This window comes from Mytilus galloprovincialis, chromosome 13 (assembly GCF_965363235.1).
Source record: "Mytilus galloprovincialis chromosome 13, xbMytGall1.hap1.1, whole genome shotgun sequence".
Classification (NCBI taxonomy): domain Eukaryota; kingdom Metazoa; phylum Mollusca; class Bivalvia; order Mytilida; family Mytilidae; genus Mytilus; species Mytilus galloprovincialis.
Window position 1 is genome coordinate 6,885,500 of NC_134850.1, and position 13,613 is coordinate 6,899,112.

At 32.1% G+C, this 13,613-nt stretch overlaps 1 protein-coding gene across 1 annotated transcript; it reads right to left on the reverse strand.

The window, feature by feature from the left end:
• Positions 1-1,386: 1,386 nt before the first annotated feature.
• On the reverse strand, positions 1,387-13,563 carry LOC143057378 (uncharacterized). Its single transcript, XM_076230684.1, has 7 exons — positions 13,463-13,563; positions 10,313-10,387; positions 7,770-7,850; positions 6,540-6,685; positions 2,914-3,132; positions 2,474-2,526; positions 1,387-1,679 (listed from the first exon to the last, which is right to left on the reverse strand). The coding sequence occupies exons 1-7, from the start codon at positions 13,509-13,511 to the stop codon at positions 1,577-1,579; spliced, it is 726 nt and encodes a 241-aa protein (XP_076086799.1). The 5' UTR covers positions 13,512-13,563; the 3' UTR covers positions 1,387-1,576.
• Between the last annotated feature and the right edge of the window lie 50 nt (positions 13,564-13,613).

Here is a 13,613-nt window from a genome sequence, read left to right on the forward strand (position 1 = left end):
GGGACAGACAGACAGACGAAGACAAACGAACAAACAGACAAACGAACAGACAGACGCACAGACCGGAAAACATAGAACCCATAAATGGGGCATAAAAATTCATCTACAGGAACATATGTTGGAACTTCACAAACCCACTCTTATGTGCAGGGTTGGCAAAAACCTGGGTTTTATGAGTATTGCCCAGCCCAGTGGGAAATACTGGGAAAACCCGGTTTTTATTGGGTTTTACTGGGCAATACTGGGTAATATAAAATACTGGCCTGAATTTCAAATAGAATTCATTTATCAAACACAACTGCAATACATTTAAGATATATAATATAAACCTATTTTTATTTATAACTACATGTATGTTTACTTGTTTGAGAGTCCTATAAGACATACATGTACAAATGTACAAGTCTATACTATACATTTGAGAAAGAATTATTCTAACAACTCTAAGAATTTTTTTTCAACTATATATAGCTAATATAAAGAATTGACCAATTACATGTAATAAAAATTACTTTGAAATAATTTATATGACAATATGTACAAATGTACATAACTAATTAATAAGTAATTATTCAGATTAGAACATAGATATGTTTATATAACAATAATCAGCCTTTTCATTTCTATAAGAGTTAATTACAAGACCCTGTAGGGTGTTTATTAAGCAATCATGGTTGCATATATAGCAATTTAATTTACAATCCACATAAACACTGCAATAAAATGTTTAGATTATTGAAACAATGCTTGGAAATTAACAAGGAATCCTAAAATGTGTAAATCTTGTATTTTGCCTACATGCAATTTAAGTAGAGAAGAGAATGAAATGATTTTTTTATCTTACAGAAATGACTCTCAATGGTTATCTGTATAAAATGTATATATTTAGCTATAATACTATGAAACTACAACAAGTCTTTACTATTTATTGTTGAAATAAGCTTAAAAAATCATATTGCCCAGTATTGCCCAGTATTACCCATTTCTGGGAGTATTGCCCAGCCCGGGAAAACCCGGGTTTTCCCTCCCAGTAAAACCTGGGCGGGTAATACTTTGCCAACCCTGCTTATGTGTCAATTATTTCAATTAATGCATTCCATTTGAGGTTTTTTTTATGACGGATGAGGAATCAGTTTTATCTGCTAACAACTTTTGCTTGATGATCTGGGTCACAAAGATGACTATAAGCCATTGCATGAGAGCAAATGCTTTAAAAACTTATAATACATTGTCTAGCTGGGTTGAGAACAGTTCCCAAATCACAATTACAAAGTCCCAGACCAAATATTTTATCATTCCTTATTATGGAATCAAGAGTAAAATATACCCAAAAATTACAGACAGAGAGTTGAACAAACAAAAGAATCAGCAGACAGACAAAATCGATGCAGTGTGCAAAACAATCATAGTTGATCGTGTTCATGGTTTTATATTTATTTTTTAACATAAAATATATTTCTTATATAAAACATAACATGAAGAAAAGTTTAAGTATACATTATTAATATCTTATATATGCAAATTCATGATATAATGTAATAATTCAAGTTCACAATCCGTTGTAAAGTCATTAGAATCAAGAATAAAACAACTTAGAGAACATGTTATCATGAGCATTCTGTATCATGTCTATAACAGGGAATACAATACAAGCTTCTTCTACAGTCCTGTACCGATATCTGTAATATAAACAAAATAAATAGTATATAAATGATCTTTATAAAGGGGAATCCAATGTAGGCTTCATTTTGGGGGCTTTTATAGCTGACACTGCGGTATTGGCTTTGCTCATTGTTGAATGCCGTACAGTGACTGACCTTTAGTTGTTAATTACTGTGTCATTTGGTCTCTTGTGGAGAGTTGTCTCATCAGCAATTATACCACATCTTCATTTTTATATGTATCTATAGTTCTACATATGAAACCATAATCTACTGACTTCTGTAAATAAAAAGGATTGAATGTTTGAATGTGTATAAGTGGTTGTTCATGGAATCATAAAGCTTGAGTGTGCAATAATTGAAAATTGCATTGCCTTTACACAATTTTGTACTTTGATTTACCTTCTTGAAGTGCACAATTACTTTTACTTTTGTAAAAGTGTGCAAGTTAAAATTAGAAAATAGATATTTTGAAACATTTTTTTTTTTTTTTGTGTACTATTTTCAAACAGATCATACAGACGATTTAGACTAAATCTTGATGGCCACTGTCCTTCTAATTTACATAATTTTCTTAAAGTTCAATATACAAAGAACTTGATAGAAATAAATACAAATAATGAAACCCCTAAAATTACTGTCAATGCTCAGGCCCGTAGCCAGGAATTCCCAAGGGGAGGTTCGTTGGACTCATGAACTCGACTTTAACAGTCAAAATTTGAACAAAACGTTGACTTTAACAGTGCTTATTTGATTTCAAGGGAGGGTGTACGAACCCCCCGAACCCCCCTGGCTACGGGTATGATGCTTACCTGTCAACTACATCAGGAATGGTCTTTTGTAAGTTTGTCTGGGTGATCTGGGCCTACAGATAGAAAGAAACTTTCAAAGTAGTCATGTCAGCAGTAATACTTTAATAATTCATGGCTTCCAAAACGGTCACATATTCCAGACATTTATAAATTCACCAGACATTGTCTACCTTTGAAGAGCAAATGGATGTGAAATGAAGGTAAAAACATTAATCTAAAAAAAGTTGTGGAATGATTTACATTGAGACAACTTTTCACAAGAGACCAAATAATACAGAAATTAAAACCTGCTTTCAAATTTCAGAAATATTAGATTGATAGTTCCTGAGAAAAATGCTACAAAAATTTATATGGATAGACTCCCACATGTTAACCATTATAAATAAAGCGACGGCATTATACCAACTACTTTGAGAAGGGTGTGGTGACTTATCAGTTACCTCTATAGGACCAACTTTATCTAGTCTAATAGAACTGGCTATAGATGATCTTAGAGTACTGTACAGAAATGTTGTCATGGTTGATTTGATGTTGATACCCATAATTCCACAGCAAGCACCATACACCACAGGAAGATGGCAGCACTGCAGCTGGTCTAACAATGAAACCATTTGACTGTTGGCAAAGGATTTACCACATGTCTCCAGCATAGATCTTCCCTAAATAAAAAAAAATACAAAACGAATATTATGCAAAATTAAAAAAAAAATACCAAAAAATGTATGCATTGAACACTTGTTAAAACACAAGAAAAATCTATAGGTTATTACAGTGAGATGCTTGTAGGTGTTACTGTAAAATTTTACCTATAGCTCAACCTGTTTTTAAAATTACATCCCAGCTCCTTTGTTCTAACAGGGGTGATCTGAGCCGGATCACCCCTACCAGATCACCCCAGTTTAAGATTCTTTGTTATGCATGCTTTCCTTTGTTCTGTAACATTTTGGCGGGAATGTCAAATCCAGTATAAAACTTATAATTAATTATACGGAGAAGACTATCTATCAAAATTCACGTAGACAAAATCCAATGTATATGCTGGGATTCGAACTCAAGACCTTTAGCATATCAAGCCACGACACATACCACTCCACCAGGACGACTGGATATGAACTATCAGAAATTTAACATACTTAAAGGAAGCAAGATATTTTTATAACTGGGGCGAGTTGGCAGACCTTTACTCAGTGGGGTTTAAACCCTTTTCGTTAAATAAATGAGTTGTCAGACTGATATTGTTCAATTTGATTTTACACTTTTTTAAAGTTGGGCGAGTCGGTAACAAGAGTGAGACGATTTTTTCATAAAGTGGCGATATAGTGTGGGTCGATTGGCCAATGGGGCGAGTTGACATTGTTTGATATCTACTCATCGTGTTAGGGGGTCATCAAGGGTATACATCATATAGTAATATATAAAGTATATAATAATGGTTGTGTGGCGTTCTAAACTAGATTTTATGAATTGTAAATGGTTTTTCGTCTAATCTAAAACAGCTGGGATGTAAAATAGTTATCCCATTCGGACTTGGTGTGTCAGTGTAAGATCACCCTCTGGCCTCCGGCCATCGGGATGATCTTACACTGACACACCGCGTCCTTATGGGATAACTATTAATTGTCAACACAATAGGGACATTTAAATTGACCAGTTGGTATTGTTAGATTTAAATCTACCTTGATGCTACCTGCAAAAAATTATATTCACCTAACCAAAAGTTTCAGCATGCTTTTTTCCTGAACTTTTTGTTACCTAGGATTATTCTATTGAGAGATTTTTATTTTACTGTCATTCAAAATCTTATGAGTGATCAAGCCAAACAAGAATGACTATATCATATATTTTATTTTCTTGCAGTTACATGTAATTTAAAATGACATGACCTAAAATGCACTACATTTCATCTAAATGTTTGCATAGCCACTACTAGCAGTGTTTAATACCCTAAATAATCCAGTCGTAATATTTCACTCACTTTAATGAAACCTCAAAATCATATTTGAATAAACAATTTCATTAATTTATTTACACTAATATTTGACATCTCATCCAGAATTCCAATGATTTTAAATAATTCCCAATTTTATTCATTTTTCACTACTTCACTAGATTTTTTTCTAAATCCATAGTATAAATTCTGATTAACTTCCAATTATATACATCCTAATTTAACAGGTGCAGAATCTATACATAATTCAGAATCATTTCCATTACTATATTCCAAATAGTTATATCCTCACTTATATTTTGTAATATTTTATTTATATTTTTACTATCTATCACCTGATTTTAATATATCCACAATCATTTTATTTCATTTCCTATAATAAATTTCCAAATCAAACAATATTTGATTCAGAATTTTATAATGACTATTTCCAATTTCACATTCACTGAAAACATTTCCTCATGTTAGGAATATTTTAGAATATTTTACTTTCATTTTTCACTTTATCACTAGATTAGACTATATCCACTGCATTACTTCAACATTTTATTTCATTTCCTATAATAATTTCCAAATCAAACAATATTTGATTCAGAATTTTATAATGACTATTTCCAATTTCACATTCACTTTTAAAAAACATTTCCTCACGTTAGGAATATTTTAGAATATTTTACTTTTATTTTTCACTTTATCACTAGATTAGACTATATCCACTGCATTACTTCAACATTTTATTTCATTTCCAAGATCCCATTTAAATAGGGAATCATCTTAAATTTGTAATAGATCCCAAAATTAATAATGAATATTTCAAAAATCACATTTAAAGCCACAGAAACATGTTGGATGAACTCACACTATATCTCCTACTTGAATTCCAGTTTTGAAATTTTTAAATCTTTGACATAACTAAATCCCATCGTATGAAAAATTGAATTCCTTTAGTGAACACAGCATTTTATGCACAAAAGTCCCACTAATATTATAATAGATTTCAAAGAAAAAACACAGCAAGGTATACTCCAAAATTATTTCGAATTTTATATGTACAACATCATATGTAAGCCCCACAAAACGGTTTGAATGAATTATTTCCTCCTTGATGTCCTTCATGACAATAAAATCTTGAAAGAAACACATCACATTTTAAGAAGCAAAATTGCTATAAAAAGTCTGAGTAGTGAATTCAAATAAAATAAATCCAATATTGTATGCACAATGACACCAAAAGATTTAAAACATTGCAAATAATAATCCAAAATGAGAATCTTGAAGGGTCATGTGAAGAAAAAAACAACATATCCCTCTGAAAATTTAAACTGTAAACACCCTGAACAGCTATTTCTTGTTTCACTGGCAGCTGGACAATACTATGTATAAGGGTTCGAATTTTAAAGAAGTATTTTGGTGTAAAAACAGTTTAAATTTTCAAACATAGTAATACATATTTATTTTAATCATTTACTGATTTAGAATTTTAGGTAAAAAATAGATAAATCAAATATATCAGGGATTTAAAACAATGAAATCCAAATTATTTTCTTCCCTATCAATTTTTAATAGAATAATCCTAGGTAAGAAAATCTTCAGGAAAAAAGCATGCTGAAACTTTGGGTTAGGTGAATAAAAATCTGTACAGGTAGAATCAAGGTATATTTAAATCTAACAATACCAACTGGTCAATTTAAATGTCCCTATTGTGTTGACAATTTTAAAAACAGGTTGAGCTATAGGTAAAATTTTACAGTAACACCTACAAGCATCTCACTGTAACATGTTGAGTGTACCTTCCTAAGGCAGCAACCATTTGATTTTCTGGGGGGTGCTATGGGTTTTTTTTCTGGACAAATTTTTTTTTCCGCCTTTGGCGAAAAACAATCTATTTTTTTTGCGACAAGTCGAAAACAATTTTTTTCTTTCAATTTTAGCATTAAATATAGTGGCAGCTGAGGGTGAAACAAACAATTTTTTTTTCTCAGAATCAAAAACAAATTATTTTTTTCTCCAAAAACTGGAAACAAACTTTTTTTTCCAAAAAAAACCATAGCCACCCCCAGATATCAAATGGTTGCTGCCTAAAATCATGATAAAACACAGAATATAAGTAAACCAAACCTGTCTAGTACTAGCACGTTTAGCTACATGGTTTGGTGTACAAACATCACAGTGATTGTCAATGGCCACTAATTTCTCTATTTCGAAGCAGGCATTGTAAGAAGCTGTCACAAATGGTATCCCAAATGAGCCTACAAATAAATATTAAATAGTTTATATGGTGGCTACTTAGCACATCTTAAATCAAATGAACAAGTTGGGGACTATATGGTATAGGTTTTTCTCACTGTTGCAGGCCAAACAGTTGCTTACAATTGCTTACATCCACTTGATGGATACTTTCCTTATTGGGAATCATATTCATACTACATCTCTTTATTTCATATTTAAGCCGTTTAGCGCAATTGGCAGTCCAAAACGTGAGAAAGTATCAATCACTGGCAATACGTAATGTAAAAGAAGATCAATACAGAGTTTAGACCTCTGTCCCTGCATGCAATTGATTGAGGCAACATGTGTACTTTATCATAACTGAGGAAGATGATTTCCAAAACTACTAAATTTACTTACGTGTACAACTCAACATTATCAAGCAAAAGTCCTAACAAGGTACACAGATAAATTACTACAGAATCAGCTTAAAAAACTCGACTGAAATCTATACTGGTACCATAAAACAAAAGACATGTATAGGTTAATGTTAAATCTAAGTGATCCCAATTCATGAAATACAGCTCATGGAAAGCTTTGATCCCTTGCTCAGCTTTTAGTTGTGCTTTTGTGTTTTTTTATTTATAAGCTCCCTTGCCATAAACCATCAATTGTTAAAATGTGCATCTGGTGCAGTAAAATTGATGGTTTGTGCCTAGTGTTTTTGTTTGTTTTGTTCACACATCGTTGTCAATATAATGGAATTTGATGTGACTGTCATACAAGTGAGAGGTTTAGCTAGCTTTAAAACCAGGTTCAATCCACCAGTTTCTACATAAGAAAATGCCTGTACCAAGTCAGGAATATGACAGTTGTTATCCATTTGTTTGATGTGTTTGAACTTTTGATTTTGCCATTTGATTGGGGACTTTCCTTTTTGAAATTTCCTTGGAGTTCAGTATTTTTGTGATTTTACTTATTGATACCTTGAATATCATCACAACATAGAAAGTATTGAATTTGTGATATTATAAGACTTATAAGGATTTTACAACAACAGTTTAAACCTTAATAAATAAGCTAATCAAATGAATAGATAATAAATATGTGAAAGAAATTTTACATTATTATATTTTCAACCAGAGCCGTTTGAACTACAATACAGTATTATTATTACCTGCATTTTCCACACAGTATAACCAAAACAGTCTCTGAGTTCACCTGTAAAATAAGTCATATAAAAAATAAACAAAAGATATTGGGTATCCATCCATGACACAAAAACATTATATACACAAAAAAATCAAAACACAAAAAGCAAAGGAAAGGAACAGAGCCTCTGTCATGTTTTACATCTCTAAAGTCATGGTGAGGCCTTAAACATTGAGCAAAACCACTCTTAGCTCACTGCAAGTTTAAGATGGCCCCTAGCACAAGCTTGACCGAAATTCTTTGCAAAAATAATTTGGATACACTTTGTAGGATGTAACATGTAATATTATTGTTACTGCCTGTAACCATAGTAGAGGGGGGCAGGACCTTTTTCTGGACGTCAGGATCGAGTGTTTTTAAGCTCGGGATTTTGGGATTGATACTTTCGGGGTACAGAATTTCTTTTTTGCTTTTCGGGATATCAAGATTTTTATTTTTTTTACATTCGGGATGTCAGGGTTTCTTGTTTTAAAGCCCGGGATTTCTGAATCAGGACCCCAGTCCAACCCCACTTCATAGTAACAGGATATACATATTTTCTGTAGCCCAAAAGGGAAGTAAGTATGCTAGATATTCCTACTGGAAATGTGAAGTGTTTTTGTTTTTCTTATTATGCATAATAATGAGTAGCTGCTAATAAATAATCAAAATATATGCAAATAATTGTGTGTTGTGCTATAATTTCCCAAGTCAAGTTAAATGGATTGATTCTATAGTATGACTCAGTGTGAGTTAACAAACAAATGAATTGGATCATACATAATATAAATAACATTTAATACTAATACCCTTTGCTCCAAAATATAACATGTACAATGCTGCGAAAAATCTTGCATATATTGTTCAGATTAAAGTTGTTATTACACCTCATACTTTTAACATAAATATTGCAATATTGATTCTGTGATTTTCATTTCTGATTGTGTGTTTAACATGATTACTTACTTTTATTCGTAAAAATGTTGTGTTTTAATGCTAATTCCTCTACTTACTTTTATTCGTGAAAATGTTGTGTTTTAATGCTGATTCCTCTACTTACTTTTATTTGTGACATTGTTGTGTCAGTCAAATATGATTACTTAATTACTTTTATTTGTGACAATGTTGTGTCAGTCAAATATGATTACTTACTGTTATGGCACTGGCTACGGTTACATGAAAATGTAACAATAATAAAAATATTATTGTTACATTGGAGACTAAATGCCGGAATGTATGGTTGGATAGAGACCTGATTAATTACGAATGTAACAATAATTATTGAGGCTACGGTTACATTGCGTGATTGTTACATGTAAAACAGCAATGAACAATGGGACTAGTAATTATTACTAAATAATAAAAGTTGGAGACATTCATTTCATATTTACAATAAATACAATAATTACATACAATTTCTTTAATTTTTTATTTACAATGACAGTTTCTACATATCCAGTAAGTGGTTGTTAAAGCATGTTTAAGTCCGACACATTTTTGATGAACGAAATTACGCCCTCCATGGATACATGTATACAGAAGTTCCCAGTATTTTAGTTCACAGTTAGCAAACTTTGATTTGATGTATCAAATTATTTAGAACTGCGTTTGTATAGTTCAATGAAATTTGTGTCTTGATATTGTTTCAGTTTCATTTCAAACGCATCCCAAGTTTCTAATTTTCCACCCTGAACAAAACTGATAATAGGAATCTCTTCATCCATTGTTCAAAGTATAATCGAAACAGTAAATTAAGAGTAGATGTGCAGTTAAATACTTTAAAGTGAAACAATTGAACTACTAGTATATTTTTCGCCTTTGTCACTCCTAATCTGGTGTAGTATCTTAACGAACATCAAAACCAAAATTAATACGTAAAACGTGTAAACACCATTTGTAAAATGAATAATATTTATTATTTATCATTATTACAAGTATTATTTAGTACATATAAAAGAATTAAGCAATAAAACTATATATAGAAGATTTAAGTTTCATAAATCTAGCGTACATTGCTGTTTTTTATGTAACAATAACGCAATGTAACCGTAGCCTCAACAATTATTGTTACATTCGTAATTAATCGGTTCCTTACCCAACTTTGGATTCCAGCAATTAGTCTCCAATGTAACAATAATATTTTTATTATTGTTATATTTCCATGTAACCGTAGCCAGTGCCTACTTTTATTTGTGACAATGTTGTGTCAGTCAAATATGATTACTTACTTTTATTTGTGACAATGTTGTGTCAGTCTAACATGATTACTTACTTTTATTTGTGACAATGTTGTGTCAGTCTAACATGATTACTTACTTTTATTTGTGATATTGTTGTGTCAGTCTAACATGATTACTAACTTTTATTAGTGACAATGTCGTGTCAGTTTAACATGATTACTTACTTTTATTTGTGACAATGTTGTGTCAGTCTAACATGATTACTTACTTTTATTTGTGACAATGTTGTGTCAGTCTAACGTGATTACTTACTTTTATTTGTGACAATGTTATGTTTTAATGCTGATTCAACTCCACCACTGTGTGAGAAACCTCCAGTTGGAAAAGCTACAATGTAAAAATATTCTTGGTTAATGAGACAAAATGTAATTCCTTTTTCTTTATCAATATGTTTTCTTAGAGTTTATCTTATATTAATTGGTTAAAGCAATTCTGACATACTTTTTTACTATATATACCTCAAAAGACCATCATCTTTAGAATTACTTCAGATGTACTGTGTTACCACTTTCCACATATATATTTTTATAGTGTTTATAAAACCTATAAACCTCCTCCTTTAAGGGGGTAGACCTTGGTTCAGGGAGATAACTCTTTTAATCAGCTATGCGTTTGTAAAAGTCAAGTTTCGTCAATGAATTTTAAGCATTTACCTGAAACAGATTGGAAATAATCTATGTATCCTAGAAGCTTAGAACATATTTATGAAAATGGCTCACACAAACGTACTGATGATTTTAAGAGTTATTTCCCTTAACCTAGGTCTACCTCCTTAAATTATATGTTATGAATATTAGGGATTCCAATTCCAATTACAACAAGTCATAACTGATCAGATGTTTTTACTCCAAATAAAAAAAAAATGGGTGAGTACTGGAGGTTTTATATAGCTGATCAACCCTTCCACAAGAGCTTTTGACTATTTGGAAAAGATATGTTTATCTCTTTAGATAAATCGATAATCAAGATAATATGTCAGTTGTTGGAATATGCCAAGTGTGCTTGTCATATTTAAAGAAATATAAGGAAAATTAAAAAGATACAGCATATATATATTGTGCTACCAAACTAGTTACTAGTATAAAAACTTCTACTTCTACTTCCACTATACAATGACCGCCATCAACATGTTAAAGTTTACGTCACTTGTACTGTGCATTGCTTTGTGAAGACATATATATACAGTGAAATATAACAAATTTGTGATTATAAAAAAAAAAAAATTACATAGTGGTAGTGCATATTTTTAATTTATTATTGTTAACATGTTTAATATTACTTATTAAGATAAAACTATTTACACATGATGAATTTAATGACTGTAGGTGTTGGTTGAGACGGCTACTTTGAATGACTCTAGTCTATAGAGTCGCTCATCACATTACTCAGGGGAAGGCTGTTCCAGATTTTAATTGTGCATGAAAAAAATGATTGTTACCTTATTTGTGTTCTGCAGGATGGAATTTGGTATGAGGGTGTGTATATTGTTCCTGGACTGTCTGAGTGGTTGAATTAGTCTGTCTGTTTTTGTGATTGAAATGAGATGATATGTGATTTTATAAAACATGACCAGGCGTGCATCTGTTCTTCTGTGTGCGAGGTCTCTCCATTTTGAATCATCTATCATGTCACTAACGCTTGAGGTGTTTCTGTGTCAGTTAGTGACATATCTAGCAGCCCTTCTTTGTACTTTTTCTATTTTGTTAATATCCTCAGTAAAGTAAGGGTCCCAAATTGAACAGGCATATTTTAATGATGGTCTGACTAAAGATTTATATGCCTGTTCCTTTACTGAGGTGGAACTGATGTTAAGATTCCTTCGAAGGAAACCTAGTGTGCTGTTGGCTTTATTACAGATGTTGTTTATGTGACTGTGCCAATTTAAGTCTGATTGAATTGTCACACCTAGGTATTTTGCCTTATCAACATGTTCAAGAATGTGGCCATGTAAAGTGTAATTATATGCGAACAGATTTTTATTTCGGCTGATGGACATGACATTACACTTGTTAGGATAGAAGGCCATTTTCCTTGTATTTTCCCAAATGCCTTGTGTGTTGAGGTTTTTTTGAAGGGTTTCACAATCACTGTTTGATTTTATAACCAGATGTGCAATGGTGTCATCTGCAAATAGGTGTATGGTGGAATTTAGCCCTACTGGTACATTTTTGTGTATGTCGTTAATGTAAAATAAAAACAGACTTGGGCCTAGAACAGATCCTTGAGGCACTCCCGACTTTAAAGGGACATAGCCTGAAGTCTCACCCTCTGAGATAACTGCTTGGGTACGGCATGATTAGAAGCCCTGTATCAATGCATTTGTTTTCAACTGTATCTCATAGTAATTTAATTTGTGTGTTAACAAGTTATGGCTGACTTTATCAAAAGCTTTGGAGAAGTCCATTATAAGTACATCTGTTTGTTTTGAGTTTTCCATATTTTTAGTGACATCATCTATAAATTCCAAAAGTTGAGTTTCACAAGATCTGTTTTTTCGAAAGCTGTGTTGTAGGGGATACAGGATGTTATGTTTGTCTGTGTGTGTCATGATTGTGCTAACTACAACATGTTCCATAATTTTACAACATATGCATGTCAAAGAAATAGGTCTTTAATTCTCTGGATTATATTTGGAACCTTTCTTGTACTGATGGGTGAAACATATGCAGTGCGCCAGTCAGTAGGGACTTTGCCAGTGTCTAATGATTTTTTATATATAAGGCATAGTATTGGTGAAATTTCATGTGCTAACTTCCTAAGGCTTAAGTTCGTCTGGTCCACTTGCCTTAGATGGATTTAAATTTAGAAGTACTTTTGAGATACTTTGGATGGTTATATTTATGTCAGGCATGGCACGGTAAAATTGAGGTAGGGTAAGCTGTTTTCTGTTGCATGTATTGATTGTTTTCAAATTCAGTAGCAGTGATTTTGTTTGGTTCTGAGAAAACTGATTGAAACTGCCTGATCTCAGGATATCACTGAAAATATCTAATAATTCAACTAAAATTGAAAATAAAAATTGGGCGAAAACTAGTCCAAATAATTATGACGTCTGGCAAGGCTACTAGGCTAGGAAGGCGTCCCAGAAAAAATTAAAAATAGCCAGGCTAGGAAGGCGTCCCAGAAAAAAATTAAAAAATAGCCTTGCCAGACGTCATAATTATTTGGACTAGGCGAAAACATGTTCATTGATGTTGGGTGCAAACGAATTTCGGGGGCAAATATGTGTCTAAGTGCGAACGTGTAGGGTGCGAAAGTGTATTAGGCCGACAGGACCTGAAACATTTGTCAAACCCCCCTCTTCTTTTGACCTGTCATTTGTTTGTTTACGTTTATTTGTGGCCAATATGCCTGTTCAATCATTAAGTTTGTTGTGTTATCGCATTTTGAACAACTTTTTACCGCTATCAGATATTTGAAGCAAGATTAACAGCTCATTTTGTTCGCTCATAATTTATATGATTCTGTATTCCAGAGTCTATTCTGTTGTTTACATTTGTATGTATCATAAAACTGGTTTTCCGACTTTTTTTCCTTACCGTGATTGGTTCAG